The following is a 22,498-nucleotide window of genomic DNA, read 5'->3' as shown; positions in this document are numbered from 1 at the left end:
TGTGAGGAGGGAAATATCCCCTTTAGCTGATGAATAGGAGAGAGATGACTTCAAGAAGCAGATAGCAACTGAAAAAGAACTTGGAGGAAGGGAGGCACTTCAAGAGAAAACCTGCATTTAGAGCCCAGTCATTTGACCCTTACTACCTTTGTGAATATAATTAAAAGAATTCACCCATTGAGTATTATTTTCCTCCTCTTTAAAATGGGAACAATAATCTCACTATCTACCTGATGTTTTTTGGGGGAATGGGCTTTATATACCCTTAAAACACCATTTAAGGGGCAGCTAATTGGTGTAGTGGATAGAGGAACAGCCCTGAAGTCGGGAGGATCTGAGTTCAAATTTGGCCTCAGACACTTAACACTTCCTAGCTGTGTGACCCTGGGTAAGTCACTTACCCCCAAATGCCTCACAAAAACAAACAAACAAAAAAAACCACCATTTAAGTTTGTTCTATTAGCAGCCTTCACTTTTTTGGTGATAGCAATGAGACAATCTTCTAGCAGATGTTGGAAAGCATTTCTCAGGTATGTTACAGTATAGATGCCATTGATTTGGGTTAGACTATATGGCAACTAAGGTCTTTTCCAACTTTCAAGTTCTATAATTGTATGACAGTAGATAAGCAAGGCTGCCTTTAATATCTGTGGGGCTAAAAAGACTCACAGATTGAGGACTTTGAATAGAAAAGGAGGAAATAACCACATGGCAAAGGGAGGAATCACTTTCTGTGAAATTGTGACAAAGAAAGTGATATCCTTAAGACTCTAGAAACCTATGCCTCCTTATACTGTGAGAGCTTTGAAGAGCTTGGGATTACTTTGTGTGGGCATTTCATGAATAAATAACCCCCAAGCAGCAGCATTTGTCAGTGAAGCTTTTTTTTCCTTTTTTCTTCTTCTTTTTTGATGATGGATTTGCAATACTGAAGAGAACCTAAGTATGAGGGGGTGAGAATGAAAATTTGTACACAAGAATAGTCAAAGCTGCTTTCTGGGAGGAAATGGCACATTGCCAGAGGAACAATAGATGCAGAGAAGTATGACTATGGTGACATTGTATAAGTTGGAGGAAAAGATGCTTCTCAAATATTGTTTGCAGTCTTGATTAGAGTATTAATTCCTCTATTAGGCTTGTTTGGTATCATTTTATGGTAGAGCAGCTAAAATGACTACAGTCATTTGAATTTTAAGGAATACTTTCACACCTGTTTCTGATAACTGTGCAAAGGGGATTGTTCTAAGTTATTAGCATTGTTTTACAGTTGAGAAAGCTGAGCTTCAAAGAAGGGAAGCAATTTATCTAAGATCACACAGCAAGTAAGCAGAACTGGGATTTGAGCCCAGATTTTCCAGGTCCAAAGCTGATGCTCATTCTACTACCCCATATTACAGATAATAATGGAGTACTAATAGTGAGGCTTTCTGTCCACTGCATGGATGATGATACTTTGCAACAGCTCTTGCCCAGTGATCATTTCATCAGTCATTCAAAAAGATTTAATGCCTACCTAGAATTTCATCATATTTCTTAAGCATAGATCTAGAACTAAAAGACAAATCAGAAGCTTTGTAGTCTATCCCTCTCATTACATTTAGAGGATAATGAAATTGGAAGTCACATAATATGTGTCATAGGAGAGATTTGAAGCCAGAAAAATGTAGTTTGGAGTTAGGTTTTGAATGCCCTCAAAAGGCTGGCTAAGAAGTTTTTATTTTATTCTATTACTAATAAGGAGCAAGTCAAGAGTTTTGAATGGATGAGTAACTTAGCCAAAATTTTATGCTAACAACATTATTTTTGGCAGATGTGTGTGGAAGGAATTAGAAGGGGAAAGATTTTAGCCAAAGGGATCAGTCAGAAAAGTGTTAAAATAGTAAAGAAGAGAGCCTCTGAAAAACTGGACTAGAGTGCTGACCTTGGAAATAAAGAAGAGGCAATAGATATGAGAGATAGTAGAGATGAGATAATTGACAGATTCTGAGTGAGAAGGAAGAGACTGAGATGGCACTGAACCTTTGAGCCTTGGTGACTGAGGGCACTGATAATACCTTCAACAAAAATACTAGAGTTAGAAAAAGATAGGATGGATTTAGAGAGGGGAAAAGTGAATTCATCACTACAGTGTGAACCAGCTTTTCCTGTTTCTTTTTTTTTACCCTCCCTCCTCTTAAGACCTAAAATATCCATCAGAATTAGGTGCTTAGTCTCCTAGATGCATTGCAGCACGTATAGTGATCTCAGGCCTCCAAGGAGAGTCATGATAGGAGATTGGAAGACCTCCAAATAATTAGGGCAGGTTGGGGCTGGCAGGCTGATTAAGGCAGATTTTCTGAAAAACCTTTCTTAACCCTCTTTAACACATAAGAGCCTTTGGGTGATGGCAGAGGGAGCAAGCAACAGGTGCATTTAAAATTAATCTATCCATCAGTTTGCCTGTTGATTAGCCTGGGGAATTCAACATCATTGGTAGTCAGGAAAATGATACCAGGGCACGTTTTGAGAATGAGGAGGGTTTTGAGGAAGTTTGCAAGCAGATAATGATTTTTGCAGAGCAGATAAAAGAGACAGAACCTGTGGGTCTGTGATACAAAACTGCCCCATCCACGTACAAGAAGACTTGGAATGATTAGAAATTGCAAAGATACAGGTTCCCCCACTCTAAAAATAGGGGGAAAATCCTAACAATCAGAGCTGTTCTGCTATGTAAGGAGGTAGCAATATAAGCATATCTTTGGAGATCTTTAAGTAGAAGACAATTTATCACTTGTTGGAAATATAGAAACGATTTGGAAATGTCAGAAATATATAGGGGGAAAAAAGAACTGAGCCTCCTTTTATTACTGAGGGAGTATAATTTTGTAATGTATATATACCGTGTAAATCATATATAATCTCAGAGGGAGTAACTTTGTGGAGTAGGAAAGGAAAGACCACAAACCCTTACATAAGGTATTATTTGAACTGAGTGTTCAAGGAAGCTTGACCGGAAATTCTGAGAGTCTTCCCTTTCCAAATAGATTCATTTGGGAAGGCAAATTAATCCATTTTTTCCCTCAATTATTACCTAGCCTTAAATTACTGAATGTTTTCTTGCCTCAGATAAGCTATACCCTAGGAAAGACTTAAGCTTTAAAAGGCCAGATCTCCCACTGTAACTGGTTCCATAGCCAGTCATGCTGACAGTCTTGCCATTGGACTACAATAACTCTGGAGGATAGAGTGAGACTAATAATTTAGCACTGTGCCTCACTTACACTAGCAAGTCAAGACATCATCTGATGTCAATGGTCCTTTTCAAGAACAAAGGATAAACAAAAAAACAATGATAAAGGAAGATGGTAAAGCTACTCCTTAGACATAAGGAAAATATTCTCGGCACATGGAACACCCAATACAGAAGTAAAAATCTAGAACATGAAGTGTCAAGTGTGAGTAACAGCAAGTAAGCAATGCTTGAATCAGAGTTGTGTTGGAATGGAATAAAATATAAGAATAGTTTCTTATTTATATAAAAATATAAGAAAACTGGAAATAGTGGGAAGAACAAAGAATTTTAAATGCCAAAGAAGTTTATATTTAGTCCTCGAGAAAATAGGCGGCAAAGGAGTGACATAGTCAAGAATTTTGCTTTGGAAATATCATCATAATGGCACATGGTTTGATTCATTCTCCTCAGCTGCTTCAACTTGATTCATGGAAAGGGCAGGATTTGGTGCAGTGGAAAAATTTTTGGTGGCATACAAAAGTGCCATGGAAAAGAAGCTGGCAGAGTACAAGTATAACACCAATGAAGCAATTAAACTTAAATTAGTTCACTTTGCTGAAGATCCTGATGATGACAGCACAACTTTTAAACCTGAGTATAGCTACCAAATATTTGGTGATGGTGAAACTGTCTTCAGTTCAACGGTCTTAAGATTATTTTGTACTATAAGGCTGGTAACCTGTCAACACTGTTTTAAATTGAGTATGAATCTAAAGTTAGTGAGAATTTTGACTGTATAGAAGCAGATGATGTTGAGAGCAAAATTAGAGATTTTTTTATAAACAGAGATGATGTTATTTCATCATTGGAAAAGGAAGTTAATTTTAAGCCCTTTGGCATATTACTCCATAGGTTTTCAGTTTACTGTAAAGAAACAGGAGAAACATTGCCTACAAAATATGCAAGGCTGACATAACATGTACAGGCTTTCTAGACTACCATGAAAGACTTCAGACCTTTTTGATGTGGTTTATTGAAAATGCTAGCTTTATTGACCTAGATGAAAAAATGGAACTACTTTCTAGTATATGAGAAGAATAATAAGGATGGAGTTACCGCGACTATTGGCTACATGACAATCTATAATTACTATGTGTACCCAACCACAAGTAAAACCCAGCCATGTGTAAACCAGATGTTGATATTGCCTCTGTTTCAAGGTGAAGGTCATGGTGTCCAACTTTTTGAAACTGTTCATGGAAATTACATTTCTTCTCTTATAGTTTTTGATATTACAGCTGAAGATCCATCAAAAACTATGTGAAATGAAGAGACTTTGTACTTGTGAAGCTGTGCCAAAATCTGCCTTGCTTTTCAGTCAAGATATGGTAATAGAGGCACAACAGAAAGTCAAAATAAACAAAAAGTATGCTAGCAATTTTATAAAATTATCTGATTACATGTGATTGACATGGATAATGCTGAACAATCCAGAGACTATAAACTAGAAATAAAAAGGATTAATTAGTTCATTTAAAAAAAAAAAGCAGAGCAATCTTACCAAGATAAGATATCTTGGGCTTAAGAAGCTAACAAATCAAACAAACCAAATAGACATAGGCGTGCAACATGAATTGGAAGAAGACTTCCAACAACTTGTTTCAGACTATAGGAAAAATAATAGAACAACTTACCCAAGCATAAAGAATCAACTTTACTGTACAGAAAACTTCTTCTAATAAGTTTGGGATTATAACTTCTAAGACATTGCATTTTAGAAGCACTCACTGATAAATAAACTACAGGTATAGTTTTTGAAATAAAAAATAAAATAAAGAACTATTACCATGACAGTTAAGATGGATTGCAATGGAAAGAAACTTGAGATAGGGAGACCAATTAGAAAACTAGTTAGGTAAGAGGTAATGAATGCAATAACTAGGGTTATGGCTATATAAATGGAGATACATGAGAGATTTTAGGAAGGCAAAAATGATAAAACTTAATAATGGAATGAATAGGTAGTGTGAGAGAAAGTGTGAAGATGTGAAGATGAACATGACATCAGGGTTGTAAACCATGATGATTGGAAAGACAGAAGGTGTCAGTTATAGTGAAGGAAATTCCAAATAAGGGAAAGATTTGAGAGGGAAGATAGTAAGTTCTATTTTGAATATGTTGACTTTGAAATGAATAAGGGAGACATTAAGTTCAAGATGTACAAAAGGGAGTTAGGATTCATGGGCTATATCTCAGTAGAGAGACCAGATTAGATTTGTTAATCTGGGAACCATCTGGATAAAGACCATAATAAATACACAGAAGCTAATGAGATCACAAAATAGAGGGCACAGAGATAAAAAAAAAAAAGATAAGAAGGCCCAGGGAAGACTTTTAGGGCACACCAAGGGTTAGTCAAAAGGATTTTAATGAAAATTCAGCAAATGCGATTGAAGAGAAGTTATCTTGTAGATAGTAGGAAAACCAGCAGAAATCAAGTATCCAAAAAAAAATGTAGAAAGGAGAGAAGAGGGTGGCCAGAAAAATCAAAGGCTACAAAAAGGTCAACTGAGGAAGACTGAGGAAAGACTGGAGCCTGGCATGTTGAGTTTATGATGCTAAACTCTAGAACTTCCTTTACTCTCAACTCTGGTATTTCTGACCTTGAGCTTGACAACCTATCCCTGCTTCTCTTTGTTGCTTTCATTTGTTTCTATTTTCTGGACTAGATATAAAATTTATGATTCCAGCTTAGTAACTTGAATTCTGTATTTAAGCATTCTCTTGTCACAAGGACTCAATTATACACTCTTAAACCTGGAATATATCTAGGGAGATCTATTCTTCCTGGTCCCTAGTTAACTCTCCCATAATAGCTTAGCAGTAAAGGTCCTGGGCCCTTCCCCTAACATTATAGCCAAGCAGGCAAATGAGCTTCTTTCTGAGTCCTCATTGGTAAAACTCCTTTGAAGTAAGGAATGGTTCACCCATCCCTAGAGAAGTTTCTAAAACCAATTCATTTATTATCACCTTTCCCACTGTGACATAAGGCATGTATTAATAAGAAAAGTGAATATCTGTTACTGCCTCCATACTTAGTGGTAATCTTGCAAGGTCATTATCATGAATTATTAGGGGAAGCCCTTAACACAATGCTGTACTAAAGGTTGATCAAGATGACTGAGGATTACTAGTCCTTGTACTAAATAATTCCTATAAGTTCATTGTTGTCCTTCATAATTAAGGAGGATAAATAAAACTTCCTGAAGTCAGGGTCAAGGCACAGTGTATCCAGCTATAGCTGGTTAGTATTAACATGGAAGTTACTGCCACAGCTTAGGCAGCAATTGTCTGTATGAACATTTGGGATAGAGCTGTCTCTAAATGTGTGCATTTGTATTTCTTTTGAGCTACTGCAATTTGGCTTTGTTCATAGAGCAAATGCTCCCTTTGATGTGGGCACACCACTAGGAGGTTCTATGCTAGTGTCTCCCATATCTCCCAATTAATACCAAAGTCCTTGTACTAATTAACCCCAAGGCCTTATGCTTTCTGGAGTATTGTGGCTAATATATTCATTGTTTTGTTGTTTTCCCAACAGCTAACCCTGTCCCCTCTGTAACAATCCCTTATCACTGAGCCCGCCTCTTATAGTCTAGTTTATTCTTTTCTGCTTTTACAACTGCCATGTGTAGTAGGGCAAGTCACTTGACCTCTCTAAAAACTCACTTGTAAAATGGGGAAGATTTTGCTTCCCCCCACCTCCCGGGGAAGATAAAATACTTCCCTCACAGCATTATAACAAATAAATGAATGAATGAATGAATGAATGAATGAATGAATGAATGAATAACAGGTACAACTTTAAAGTGCCATATAAATGCTAATTATTACTATTATTTGCAGTGGAATAGGAAAACAAATAGCCAAATATTTTGAAATTGTGTGCAAAAGGAATCAATGAGTTTTGAATGAGAATATGAGAGACTTTCCCATTAGAGAAATGAATGAGGAAAACTTTTCAAATCTAAAAATATTTCATGAGTTCCTTAGCTTTTTGTATTTGCCAAAAATGTTCAACAAAGGACTATAAGTCCTGAGTTTAAGTAAAAATGGACCTAAAAACAATATAATAATGGAGATAGTGAAATGGGTTGTGGTCCCTTTAAGAAACTATATTTCCTATTGATTTGTGATTCCTTTCAGATTGATCTGTGATTCCTTTCAAATTCCCAGCCCCTCCTGGCTGAGGCATATCAGTCCAGGATGCCAGAGCCTTTGATTCCCAAATCCTGGTCAAAAGCATCCCTTTGAATTCCAATAGGAGATCTGGGCTTGTCCCAGCCCCTGCTGGATATGAGCTAACTTGGTCTCTCCCAGCCCCACCAGTTCTGATCTGCTCTGGCTTTCCAACCCCCACCAAGACAACCAATATAATGAGCTTCTTTCAACTAAGGTCTTTGCAGATGGACCTTGGCAGCTCCCTTTGTTGCCAGGACCTTCTGTCCACTGAGAACTGCATTCTCAGTGCAAAACTCCATTTTCCAAACATCTGCCCCCTGGAATAATATTCTTTTCCAGTGTTATCCTCTCCTTATCCTCACCTATTTCCCTAACCAGACTTTATGCCTCTCCATCAGGATTTCTAACCTTACTTCCAATCCCTATAAAAAACCTGTTAATCAATCTAGATTTTCAGGTCTATAAATTCCTTTACAGAGAACCTCTATGCCGCCAGAAGGGAGTCCCCCAAACTCCCTTGTGCTGAATCCCAAGGGGGTGCAGGGGAGCTAAACCTCTCCATTTGGTTCCCTGAATCCCAAACCTGCCACTAGACCTTATCATTTAACTCCCTGACCACCAGAAGCCCTAATTTCATTTTGGTTTCCTAAATCTAAACCTCATCAATAAGACTAAAGCAGAGAGAGCTAGGGCTGAAGGAAATGTTATTTGTTTTCTTGGTTGGGCTGGGTCAGGCATTTGGCAAGGCTCCTAAAGCAGGCAAGGAAGGATGATTCTTTTGATTCAGGAGGAATCACAGACTCACTTAGGCTCAGAGTTGGAAGGGATGGCATAGGCCATCTAGTACAACTTGTGAGTGACTCCAGAATGCCTTCCACATTACTGACAAGTGATGACCAGCCTCCGTTAGAAAATAAGGGAGGGGTAGGGATCGAGAGCAAATAGAATGGAAGCCATTACCTCCCAACTCAACCCATTCTAATTTCGAAAAATGTAAAGAGAATTTTTGCTACATATTGTACAACTAATTATTCTATTTTATTATTTTCTGAATAAGAAAGTTAATAGCTCATTATTATGAGAGTCAAAGAGAAACAAAGTTGTATTATGGAGGGAAAAAAAGCATCAGATTTGGAGTCAAAAGACATGGATTCACACCTAATCAGATCTCAATTATATTCTGCTTCCTTTGCAATCTTGGACAAATATCTTAACCTCTCTGGGCCTCAGTTTCTCCATCTAAAACAAAGAGTTTACAGAACTAAATAATCTTTAAGGATTCATAGGATGCACAATGGATAGAGTTAGGAAGACCTGAGTTCTAATCCTGCCTCAGATATTTTCAGGTTATGTTTTTCTGGACAAATCATTTAATTGCTCTCTACCTCAGTTTCCTCCTCTGTAAAATGGTGTTGATAATAAATATCTACCTCCAGAGTTATTGTGAGGACAAAATAAAATAACTGTAAATTACTTTGCAAACCTTAGAATTTTATCTTAATGCTACTGATTATTTTAATTATTATTTTCTACTACTTTTAAAGACAGTAATCCTATGGCCTGCAACTTCATTCCTCTTAAATCAAGCATGTAAATAGCTAGGCTGGCATACTTTCTCTTAAGTATCTTTTTGGGGAAGCATTTTGAAATACCATACCCTGCTGTTCAGTGGGCTTTGTTCAGGGTATTACATGCTGCAGCTGAAAAATGCCTTTTTTTCTTTGCAAAATGCTATCTTGCAGTTTCTATAAATTGTTGGCCAGAGCAGTCCTGGGATTAAAGCTGGTCCTTGGCAAGATGTGGAAGAAGGGTTCTTTTGGAGCTTTTCAAACAGAATGTCTGTGCTCTTAGACTGCCTTGGGCACCCACCTCAATTCCCCATTATAATGTAACAGGTTCCCTCCTGATTTTTTCAACCTTTAGCAACACATCATCATCCTGTTCTTCTTTCTCTTGGGGCCCCATTATGCTTATTTTGACAATGAATATCATTGAATTAAGTCGTTATACAGATCTTTTGACCCTACCCCAATAGCTAATTCTTTAATTCATTGTAGAATCATATTGTATAGAGTACCCTGCACCTGGAATCAGAAGAAATCTAGGTCTGAGCCCCAGATTTTCCATATGCTAGTTCTGGCAACCTTTTAATTTAATCCATTTGGCCCTCAGGTTTCCTCACTTGTGATAGATATGGGAATGATAATACTTCCAATACCTAAGGGCAATATAAAGATAAAATAAGAAAATAAATTAAAGCCCTTTGAAAATCTTAAAGTGCTAGTATACAAATGTAAGCTATTCTATTCACATTATTAGAATATGAATTTCTGGAGCCCAGGGATTTTGTCTCATCTGATTTTTTTTATATTCCACACTGCTTAGCATGTTGTTTTGAATAATAGAATCAGATAATAAATGACAGCTATTACTATCAATAATAGCATGCATAAAGATTTTCATGGTGCTTTATATATGCTAACTCTTTTAATCTTCATAATAACCATACCAGGTTGAGGATATTATTATTGTACCCATTTTGCATATGAGAAAATTGAGATTGAAGGAGTTTGTTACTTGCCCAAGGTCAACTAGAATGGGAGTATGTTAAACTGGATTTGAATTCCTAACTATTATAAATTCACCACTCTGTGTACTCTACCATCTAGTACCTATGTTATTTGTAGCTCTACTTACTAGTTATGGAATTGATGGAATGTGAGCACCAAGTCAAACTAATGGGTGAAATAATTCTGAGTAGGCAGGACCATTGGGTGCCCCTCAAATTACATTTTATAGATGGCTGCCTATGCCCCAGGACTGCTTCATCCGTAAAACATGGTATTATCGTCAGTTTTAGAAATGTCTATTAGGTTTAAGAAAAACTAAAGTGATAATGAACTTTCTAAGTCTCCAAGTCAAAAGAATATGATCTAATCCAAACTCATCATTTTGCATTGTCCAAAAAAGGCAAGACAATTTGCCTGAGGTCACAAGGCTAGTTAGTAAAAGCAATATTACTCAAACCCAGGTCTCCTTGTTTCCAGTCCAAAGTTCTTTTCTTTCCAATGCACTGCCATCTTTCCCTTTGTCCTTTTGCCTTCCCTAAGTGCCCTTCTGATAAATTCAAAAATCAACAAGCTCTAAGCTGCTGTGAGGAGTTGGGCGGAAGGAGCATTTCTTTAAGCCAAGAAATACCAACATCTTCTTTAAATATATTCTTCTCAACTGTTTCCAGATACCACATTCCACGACCTGACACCATCACTTTCTTTGACTTAGTAACAGCCCCTCTGTCAGGTCTTCATGTTTTAAGTAATGTCCCTCTTGTGTAACCAGTGTTTATGCAGAATCAATCCTTTTGGAAGCTAACAGCCTGCCTCCCTATTTGTACAGACAGAATTGTCACCCTGATCTACTAAAAGATGACATTTTAGCATCTTCCCTTTTTCTTTCTCACTTTCTTTCCCTTTCTTCTTTTTCCCTCTATGGATGTTAATATTTTAATAGCCTTAATGGCTCTTTGAGTACACCAGTCCTTCTCCATGTTTTAAAAGTGACAGGAGTTTTAGAATCTTCATTTTAAAAACTCTGAAGTCTTTCTTGTATCCCTTTACCAGTCACCCTCCCCAAAGCTAACCCCATTCTGCCTCAGGCTATGGAAAATTAGTATGGTTGAGGGATGTAAAAAAAATTTTTTTTCCTAAGTCTCCCTATTGTAGAACTTTTATGACATGAAACTCATAAAACTGAGTTTTTATGGGAGGGATTGAAGGAAGAAAGGAAGGAAGGGAAATAATGAAGGAAGGAAGCACTAATTGTATAAAGCACTACAGAAATGTGAGTTGATATTACTACCACTACCACTACCATCACCACCATTAATTCTACTGTTTCTTATATTGTAGCATAGTGTATAGAGAACAAAAGGCCTGAGTTTCAAAGGTCACTTTTTATTATCTACCATCTATGTGACCATTAAACAAATCAATTGATCTCTCTAAGGTTTCAAAACAGCTCTTTAAGACTATAAAAATATAGGCAAAACTGTAGTCTTGTTCTCAAACCTTGATCTTGACACACAGCATATGATAAACAGTGATAGACCATTTGTCCCATTTGATTTTAAACAGTTTCCTTTCTCTCCAAGGGAAGAAGCAATGCTGTCTACTTACTTTGAGGACCATCAATGATCTACTCTCCTCCTTTGGGGCCTGTCCGTGATTGTTCACGCAATAATGGGAGGGTGCACCCGCAATTTTCAAAGTGTGTGTCAGACCGCCAAGTAGATTCAACTGGATGTGTGGTAAGACCCAGAGAATAAAGTTGATTAGGATTAAGTCAGAATGGAGATCCTTTGTTGCTAGGTTATAGAGGGAGTATCTACTTTTGTATGTGTTGAATTTAATAATCTCTAATTTCCCTTCCAACTGTGCTGCAGTGGAGCTGAAGTGGGAGTTGGAGAAGGATGAGACAGATAGATAAAGTGGAAAAGAACATTGGTCAAAGAATAAAGTCAAATGGAAAAGAATGGGAGAACCTTGATGTTTTATGACACCCTAATGATACTGATATGGCATAGTAAGGGTCATTAGCTATCAGCTAATCATATATATATATATATATATATATACAGAAAGAGGGAGAGAGAGAGAGAGAGAGAGAGAGAGAGAGAGAGAGAGAGAACCCTACATGAAGATCTGTTGTGGCCTTTGAAGAAAAGACCAATATTTGAATACTTACTATGTATAGGACTCTATCTTGGACTCCATGAAAGATACAGAGAAATATGAAACGTGGTTCCTGCCTTCAAAGATTTTCAGTCTTATTACAAAGAAAAGAAATAGTAAAGATCAACAATTAATTAATAGCCTAATAAACCCAGTCACTAAGTAGTAATTGGTAGGACATTGGTTAAAAAAAAAAAAAAAGAAGAAGAAGATAGAGGAGGTAAAAATGGTATCTTCTGGATATAATTTGTTTTGATTTGCTTTTGTTGATTAGTATTTTTTATTTCTTTCCAATGACATTTAAAGATTTTTTTCAACATTCACTTTGGTAAGCTTTTGAGAGCAACTTTTTTTCTTTTTTTTTTCCTTCCTTTTTTTCCTCCTCCCCCGAGATGGCAAATGATCTGATATAGGCTATACATGTACAATCATTTTAAACATTTCCACGTCAATCATGTGTTGAAAGAAAAAAATTAAAACAAATGGGGAAAACATGACAAGGAAAAAACAAAAAAGTAAAATAGTATGTTTTAGTCCTCATTTAGTCTCCATAGTTCTTTCTCTGGAGGTGGATGTATTTTTCATCCCATCTATTGGAATTGTCTTAGATCACTGTATTGCTGAGAAGAGCTAGGTTTGTGATACTGTGATAAGTCTGATCGTAACACAATGATGTTGTTACTATGAATAATGTTCTCCTAGTTCTGCTCATTTCACTCAGCATCAGTTCATATAAGTCTTTCCAGGCTTTTCTGGAATCAACCTGCTCATAATTTCTTATAGAACTATTGTATCTAGATATAGATTTTCAAAAGTATCTCATGAGGAAAGTAGTATCTGAGTTGGTCATATCTGCTTAAAAACACCTTTATAAACACAGAGATTTAGAGGTGGGAGGGACCTCAGAGGCTAGTAGGATAAAGTCTCTAATTTCAGAGATGAGGAGACTAAAATCTGAAAAAATAAAGGCATCTACCCAAGATCATACAAATATTAAGCATCAAGAGAGTGATCTATGTTTTGCTTCCACATTTAGTAATCTTTGTATGGTTCCAATATGATTCATAGATTGGAAGGAAAGTAATCATCAAGTCTTCATAAGATCATTGATTTAGAGATGGAAAGAATGGAGACGTCATCAAATACAACTATCCTGGAATTTGAATACAGGTGTTTTTGATTTCGGGTACCCTATCTTCTATTCAAGCTGACCCTTGAAATTGAAATTATCTAACCCTGAGTGTCTTCTTATATATCTCAGTATCATCTAGCCTTCATTTCTATATTTCAGTGATGGTGAGTTGAAGTAAGATTGTATAGTAGAAAGAACATTAGCTTGGGTAGAAGTCAGGAGACATGGGGTGTTCTTTGGTTTTCTGACTAACTGTAGAATCATAGAAAGGAAAGTAGGAAACAAACATGTTTTTCAGCACCTGCTGTATGTCAAGCATTGTGCTAAAGCAGTCTACAACTGTTTCCTTTGATCTTCACAATTATCTTGAGTGGTCAGTGCTATTATCATTTCCCCTGGGCAGTTGAGGAAACTGAGCCAGACAGGTTAAATAATTTACCCAGGATAATGCAGTTACTGTCAGAATTCAAATTTGAATTCAGGCCTTTGGAATTCCAGGCTCACCAAGGTATGTGGACTGTTCTACTTATATAGGAATAAATTGTTTTGCCCCCTTCTAAACTCATTTCCTCATAAGTAACATTTCAGGAGGTTCATGCCCTTGCAAAGCAGCCCCCTTTCCTTACAGTTTACATTCTTGGAAGGCAGCCTATTGCACATTTATATGGTTCCATAGGTTAAGAGATTTTCCCTTCAATCAAATGCTTATTGTTCTTTTTAGTATACCATTCTCACTTGTTTTCTCTGATCTTCCATTTCAAAGCTATCTGGCAGCACTAATTGTATAAAGCACTATAGAAATGGGAGTTGATATTACTATCACCACCACTACCATCACCACCATTAATTCTACTGTTCTTATATTGTAGCATAGTGTGTAGAGAACAAAGGCCTAGATTCAAAGATCACTTTTATTATCTACCATTTATGTGACCATTAACAAGTCAATTGATATCTCTAAAGTTCAAACAGCTCTTTAAGATTATAAAATATAGGCAAACTGTAGTCTTGTTCTCAAAGCTAGATCTTGACAAGTAGTATATAATAACAAGCTTCCACTCATTGTTCCCAATTCTGATTTCTAAACCAAGCACAATAAATTAAATCCCTCTCCTAAAGAAGTAAAAATCAATCTCTAGGGCAGCCTGAGGGATGTAAAGAGACAGCAGAAAGTTCTACTACTTTGCCTAAATGGAGATTAGGATTAGGAACCATTTGGGGATAACCATTTTCTTACTTTCTAATTTTTTTCTAATATCAAATAGTATTTTATATTTCTTGCAATTATATGTCAAGAAAATTTTTATCATTCATCTTTACAAGATTTTGAGCTCCAACGATTTCTGCTTCCTTCCTGATCTTCACCTCCTCTGAAAATAATAGGCAGTTTGATATAGGTTATTCATATTATATCATGTAAAAAGATTCCATATTAATCACAGATGTGAAAGAAGAAACAGATCAAAAGGGGAGAAATCCATAAGAAAGAATCCAGTAAGTGGGGAAAAAAATCCTTCCATCTGAAGTCAAAGTCCATCAGTTCTTTATCTGGATAGTATTTTCCTTTGTGAATCCTTTGTACTTGTCTTGTTTGTTGTTGCTGAAAAAAGCTAAGTCATTCATAACTGATCATCACACAATGTTGTTGATACCATGTAGAATGTTTTCCTGGTTCTGCTCATTTCACTTTATATCAGTTCATACAAATCTTTCCAGGTTTTTTTCTGAAATCTGCCTGTTCATCATTTGTTATTTCCCAGTTGATGGGCATGGGAAAAACACTGTCTTCTCAGCTATCTTCATGAGTCACTATGTAAATGCCAATCATAGGAAAATCAGAATTCCCCAAGCATAGAAATCAAGATTTGTTTAAACCTTTGGGATGGTTCTTTTTACGTAAGATTACCTTAAAGGTCATTCCTTCATGGAAATCACACTCTGCTTCTATTTATCAAGAAAGGGAGCTATTCTAGTGCATGTTATATCAAGTGCCTCAGTCACTTTCTGTGACTTTAGGCTCTTGAATAGAAGTGGAGTTTTAGAGAAGTCTCAGTATATTTCTATTGCCAAATCTGTGCAGTAATACTGAGCTAGCTATAGAATATCAGCTAGAAGAGGTTGTTCAGCATTTTGGAAGCATTCCTTCCCAAGACTCTGATGCTAGCCTAAAGACAAATGAATTCATCTTGAAACAGATTTTTTTGGTACACATGTGTGATTCCATTAATATAAATATCTCCCCATGAGAAAACTCCTTCTACCAAGGAAAATGGGCAACCATTTTGCTACTTGTTTTCTTAGAGAATGGCCTGAGGCAATGAGAGATTAATTGATTTGCCCAGAGCCACATACCCAGTAGGTGTCAGAGGTGAGTCTTGAATAAAGATTGCTATAACTCTGATGGTATTTAACTATACAATATGTATACTACCTCTCTTGGAGCAGAATAATAAAATTAAAGAAAAAAAGATTAGCAATGGAGATCTTAAAGGTCAACTAGAACAAACCCCACAATTTAAAGAGACAGAAACTGAAGCCTCGAGAAAAATAGTTACTTGGACAAGGAGGGTCTCTGCTAGCTTGTGACAACCTCCTGAGGCCTAGAACATAAGTGTTGTGAATCCATTGTCCACTGAACCATAATAACTTATCTGGGAGGACTGTTAAATTTTCATATTTCTTGGATTCTGTCTCCAATTCTAATTCAATTCCCTGTCTCTAAGAGCTGCTGTCTCTGACAAAGAATGAATGATAAAGATGTAGAGACATGTGCTTGTGTGAGTGAGTACGTGTTGGTGGGTGGGTAGATATTATGGTTCCCTTTGTCTAATATAATCTAGGAGATATGGAGAATAAGGGCATCAGTTCCCTTGAGTTCAAGAGAAGATTCAACATTTTGTGAAAGCAATCAAAACCTTCCCCTCTGGATTTAGGACTTGAGGTTAAAAGATAACTCTTTTTCCCCCAGGTCTGAGAAATGTTCTTCCTCTCACAGTTAGGATAGCTAAGGAGACAGAGGCTGATGAATAGAGTTGTAAAAGCCCTTTTATTTCTCTCAGCCTTTTACTTGGTACCTATAAAGTAATCAGTTGTTCTTCTCACGTGTCGTTTCTAAAGATCTGCTTTTTAATAAGCTTGTGCATGGACATCTCCTTGCCATTCACCTATTTCAGGATTTCTTTCTTGTTTTCTTGTGGTTTTCTTGGCAGGAATTCTCTGACACTGCCCTAAACATCAGTCTCATTCATTCAAAACTTTTCAATATATTGCTGGTAATTGTTGGTCATATATGTTCTATGTTCAGTCTCCTTTTGTTCTATTCTGGCTCTTTATTACACAGATTTATGAGTTGGAATCGAGAGTGAGAAAAAAGAAATTACTTACTAAAGGCTGATTAATTTTAGAACCATGACCATGAACCCAGGTCTTTAGAGTACAAGTTCTGTTCTCTTTTGACTTGTTCCTTTAAGAACTTATAGCTACTACTAGAATGTGAGATCAACAAGATGGTGGAGTTCAAATAAGCTATAGAGATACAGATTTGTCTTACAAGCCATGCTCAATAAATATTTTTGAAAGCTCTAGAGATGATGATAACTATGAGAAATAGCCCAATGCTGTACAATGAACAGTGACTCAGTAAGAAGAATGTTTCTTCAAATTTTGACTCTGATATTCCTAACTTTGTACCTTTAGAAAGGTCTTTTCAATTCTCTGTGCCTTAGTTCCTTCATTTACAAAATGGCAAAATTTTGTAAAACTCAAATTACTATGTAAATATGAACTATGATTATGGTAGAATAATTCTGTCATTGCAGAATGGTTAATACACCAAAGGAGGAGATTTTACCTTCTGTAGAATAATAAAGAGGAACCATGTTGTTGTAGATAGAGGGCCGACTGTGAGGTAATGATGAAATGTTATCAAGTCCTGCCTCTTACACAGGCTAATTTCATAACTACATATAAGTCACTTAATTTCTCAGATGAGACATGAATTTTTAATTTGTATGTGTGTGTGTGTGTGTGTGTGTGTGTGTGTGAGATGAATTCCTTTGGACCCCTTCTCAGAATGTTTGGGGGGAAAATATATATATATATATATATATAATATAGTACTACAAAGAAAACCAATTATATTAAAATAAAATTATCAGATTTTTAGTTGACAGATTTTTGTGAAGGCTGGTTAAAACTCCCTGCCTAAGTTTGTAAGTTACAGAGTAAGTACTAAGGGATGGCTAGATAGCACAGTGGATAGAACATTGGCCCTGGATTCAGGAGGACCTAAGTTCAAATGTGGTCTCAGAAACATAATACAATACTTTCTAGCTATATGATCCTGGGCAAGTCATTTAACCCCAATTCCCTCTCCCTCCAAAATTAAATAAATAGAGTAGGTGCTAAACTTCATTGATTAGTAGAGTTTTCATTTTATTGATTTGTTTGTTCAATGATTTATATTGTTTGTTTTTACATTACAAACATTTTTAGATTAACTTCACTCTGTGAGAACTCTGAGGTAACAAAGCAAAACAATTAAGCAAAATTAAAAGAAAAACATTATCTGAAAGTACTTGTAATATTCCATATTTCTAGTAGCCCCCCTAATTTCTCCATTTTGGAGAGCTAGATTTTTTTTGTAATTAATAAAAATCTATTTTCTCCCTATTCACTTGGAGAAAAAAAGAGAAAAGAAAAACAAATTCCTTGGGACAAATATTCATAGTCAAGCAAAATGGATTTCCTCACTGTCTGTATAAAAATATTTTGTTCTCATTCTGTATCCTGAATCCTTCACCTCTCTGTCAAAAGTATGTTTTCTCATTGTTCCTCTTGAATCAGAGATGGTCATTGTATTGAATATAATTCTTGTACAGAGTTGTACAATTGGAATTTCCACACTGGTGAAATTATAGGTCCAAACCTATATACATATACATGTATGTATTTTTGTGTATATGCATATGTATGTGTATTTATATACATATTTATGTGAACGTGGGAGATGTGTGTATATACACATACACATTTATACAGATAAATAGATGAAGTAGTTGAATATGCTTCATGGAAAAGGTATTCTACTTCAGGTTATTAATTGATAAAAGTTAGAGTTGGAAAAATACTTAGAAGTCATTAAGTCCAATTTCTTACTTTCCAAATAAGGAAACTAATGCCTGGTTAATTGCCCAAGGTCCCACAGGGGACAGAGGCCAGATTTGAATATAATACATTCTCAATCCACTGAACCTCACTGCCTCTCAGAACTTGGAAAGTGTATCCACAAAAGATGAACAATTTGAACAAAGAGACAAAAAATGGGATTGATTTTCTGGTGTCCTGAACTTATGTTCAAAGCAAATAATCCTACCTATAATGATCATTTCATTAAAGACATCCAGTCACTCATTTACTATGCTCCATATCTCCTATTCTATCTCCATTCATTTTGTGCTATCTCTGATTGTTTGGATTTTGGATGTTGAACCAAACCTGGTTCCCTATAGTTTTCACCTGTTCCCTTCTTCAAGAGCTTCATGGATTGAATTAGGAGCAGGGGGATAGAAAGGGATTCACTTAGGATTGTAGGAAAATGTTTTGAACCAAACTGAAGGAATTCAAAGGCTGAACTGTATCCTAATGTCAGTGAGGAGTCATTTTAAGTTACTGAGAAGGGAAGCCACATGGTGAAAGGTGTTTTTTCTGGAAAATTAGTCTGGCAGGTGCACTATATGTAACTAAAGATATGTCTTTGTGTTGTTCTATCTCCCATCTCTGACTGTTCATTAGAGACACAGCTTGCCAGGCTCAACTGAGCTTTTTCCCTGATCACAAACATTGGACAACACATATGTATCATTTTTCCAGCTTTTTTATTCCTCCCATTCCTCCCTTTTCTTCAGTTCACCATTTCACCCTGAAAAGTAATCTTGCCTCCCAGATATCGTCAGAAACAATTGAGGCTCTGATTGCCACGCATGGCTTGGGAAGACAACAAGATGCCGTCTTTTTAAAAGTCAAGATGTATTAAGATAGAAATTGTCAATAAATTATAGGCCGAGCGCCTCTCGGCACTGCACAGAGCACAGCGGAAATTGAAATCCACGTCAGTCAGAGAAAATGAAGCATCTCTCCTCCTCCCCACCCCTCATCCTTCCTAATGACTAAATTGGGCTGTAATTAAAGAAAACAAAAACCAAAGTAGGACATGGAGGGAGAGCAAAGGAGAAGCAGCAGAGTGAAAAATCACCTTGGAGCCAGGCCCAGGCACTAATAACCAGGAGGAGGCTGACCTCCCTGGACGTTGGCTGCTATTACTCCCAGATGGGATTTGCAAAGGTGGGGATTTGGTAGACTTTATTGGGGGTAAAGGGAGTGGGAGGAAGGAGGAAACACTTTATATCCTTCTCTGAGCTGTTTTGGGGTGTTATTCAGCCCAGGAGAAGTTCAGGAGAGGAGTGTGTGGGAAGAAATAAGAACCTGAGTTTTGGGAAAGAGTCCTATTTGTTCCAAAACAGGAAGGACAGGTGTGTGTGTGTGTGTGTGTGTGTGTGTGTGTGTGTGCTTAAATTCGCTATTTTTGCCCCCAAAAGAAGCATAATCCAGAAAACACTCATGAAATAAGATTTGAGAATTGGAAGGGACTTTGGTTATTATCTAACCACCCTTTCATTTTACAGATGAAGAAATTGAGAGTGCAAGTGATTTACCCCAGATCACACTGTGAATTTGTGTTAGAGTCAAGATTCAAATCTCTATTCTAAACCTATCAGTCTTTCAACCATCTTTACCTGTCTGCTAATGTGAAGTGACTTTTTTCACAGCGTTATTTTATCTAAAAGTAAATTTACTGGGGGTAGGGACCAATCACTGTTTCTAAGGTTTAGAGTACCAAGTTTCTCTCCTAGGGTAGCAAAATGCGTTCCCTTCTCCCTAGCCTTCTTTTTGCAAAGCAGGAATAAAAATTATCAATGAAGCCTCTCCTATTTATCTCATCATATGTCCCTGAAAACTACAGTTTTATTTAATAACTCGTATCCTTCTTCCTCTTAGGAAGATAACGAATCTGCAACCCTGGGGAAGTCATAAATGTTGAAGCCATGATAGAATCCATGTTCTCTGGCTTCAGATCTATTTCTCTTATCGCTACAATATGCTACAATATGTCTTTGTCATGGAATAATTATGTGACTTTGGCGAAGTAATTGCTATCCCTAAAATTCAGTTTTCCCAACTTTCAAATGTGAACTTTCAAATGTGGAAGGAGATTTAAACATTTTTATTGTTATTACATACTTCTCTTGTATACTTCTCTTGAAGTATACTGGCCCTTTCTTAGAACAGTGTCTTTTAACATATATAATACAATTCATGGGAATACAAAGGAAATCACTTATATTTAAATAGATGTAATTTTTACCAACCAAGGTCAATAACCCTCTAAAATCTCTCCACAGGTCACAAGTTTGAATAATCTATATAGTTTCTCCCAACTTTGCTTTTGTGATGCTATTTCCATTTTCTTTTTGTAAGAAACAGAAGAGAAGTTCATGAAGTCACTTTGAATATTTTGCAGCAAGAGCTCCTTTTGGTAATAAAAGTATAATGAAAATTTGTTTCTTTTTCACATTTATATAGTGCTTTTAGACTTGCAAAGCACTTTCCTTACAATAACCCTTTGCAATAGGCAGTGTAAATGTTTTTATACTCATTTTACTGATAAAACAACTGAAGCTCAATAATATCAAATGGCTTGGCCAGATTTATATAGCTAGTAAATATTAGTGCTGGGATTCAAAGCCACATTATTCGACTCCAAGCCCAGCTTCTTGTTGTCTCTCATTGGAGATTTTCTGCCTTCATAAGGCTCTTTGAGTTTTTTCTTCCTCTTTAGTTTCTAAGGAACCCAATCAGAGAGAGGAAAGAGATGAAGAAAGAAAGATAGGGAGGACGGAAATTAAAAACAGGAATGAGCTGTTAGTAGGCAATAAATCTGCATCCAGTGATTAAATGCTTGGCTGGAAAAACTCGACCAATCCCCAAAATAGTGCATGCTGCCAAAGTTTGGCAGGCATGAACACTCTCTTTTCAGAATGGTTAATGCAACAAAAGGGACTTCCTCCCTATGGACATGTTACAGTGTCGGAAGTATATGACCTAAATGGAAGAGAGGGCAATTTATTTCTATTCTGAAGACTGGCACCAACCTTGTTTTTTGTGATAAAGGTGACTATAAGAAATGAACCAATAGAAGGGAACATAATATAAGTTTGGGGCTACTGAGGAGAAGGCAGGAAGAGAGGTATAGCAAATAAATCCCCATGGAGGAAAGTGACTCAAGAGGCCATTTCTCTGACTTCAATTTGGTTCAATAATTTGTGTCTGAGTGTTTCAAAAGGAGGATAGGGGTAAAAGTGGAAACAAGGGGAAATGTTAAAAGACTTTCAAATTAATAGCCTGCTTTCAATAACTGTACTTAAAGATGCTTAAAATAATGGAATAAATAGGTTGGAAACTTTTTCATAGAAACTGACTTGTCATCACCTTGAAATACCCTTGAGGAAATCATAAAATGCTATAGATGGAAAAGAACATGGAAAACACTCCCTTTTGCAGTATGGATTTATGTCTACATTTGCATTTTAAGTAACATAGGTGGCTCAGTGTAGGATTATTGCCTAGGAGTCAGGAGGGCCTGAGTTCAAATCCAATCTTAGATACATACTAGCTGTGTCACTTAACCTTACTTCCTACATGGTTGAAAGGACAATAGCATCCACTTTCCATGGATATTAAGAGAATCAAGTGAGATATTATTTGTAAAGTGCCTTTCAAACTTTAATGTGATTTATAAATAATAGCTATTACTATTATAAAGGTGAGAACTAAGGCCAAAATAGGAGAAATGGCCTTCCCAAGATCACACCACTGGCTAAGTACAGAGCCAATTTCTTGAACACAAGTCTTCAAACACTTAGCTGAGCTCTCTACTTGACACCTTCAAGAATACAAGCCCCTTATGTAAAACATAACATAAGTTACTCATAAAATAAGACATATGACCCTGAAGTGAGTTTCAGTCAGTCAGCAAAAACTTGTACAGTGTTACTGCTTTGATCACAGCCCAGTGAAGGTACCGTGGGTGATATAAGCATGGAAAAGGAATAGCCTTTGCCTTGT

At 36.5% G+C, this 22,498-nt stretch overlaps 1 protein-coding gene and 1 pseudogene across 1 annotated transcript in view; both read left to right on the top strand.

The window, feature by feature from the left end:
• Positions 1 to 22,498, top strand: part of ASTN2 (astrotactin 2) — a 1,161,487-nt gene that overhangs the window by 597,953 nt on the left and 541,036 nt on the right. The window contains 3 exon segments of the mRNA XM_074292901.1: positions 11,604 to 11,634; positions 11,636 to 11,662; positions 11,664 to 11,759. Coding sequence (XP_074149002.1) covers positions 11,604 to 11,634; positions 11,636 to 11,662; positions 11,664 to 11,759 — 154 coding nt within the window.
• On the top strand, positions 3,429 to 4,915 carry LOC141553597 (histone acetyltransferase type B catalytic subunit pseudogene; annotated as a pseudogene).

The sequence above is a fragment of the Sminthopsis crassicaudata genome, chromosome 2 (genome assembly GCF_048593235.1).
Source record: "Sminthopsis crassicaudata isolate SCR6 chromosome 2, ASM4859323v1, whole genome shotgun sequence".
NCBI lineage: Eukaryota > Metazoa > Chordata > Mammalia > Dasyuromorphia > Dasyuridae > Sminthopsis > Sminthopsis crassicaudata.
The sequence above is the reverse complement of the archived record's forward strand: the minus strand, read 5'-3'. Positions and strand labels throughout refer to the sequence as shown.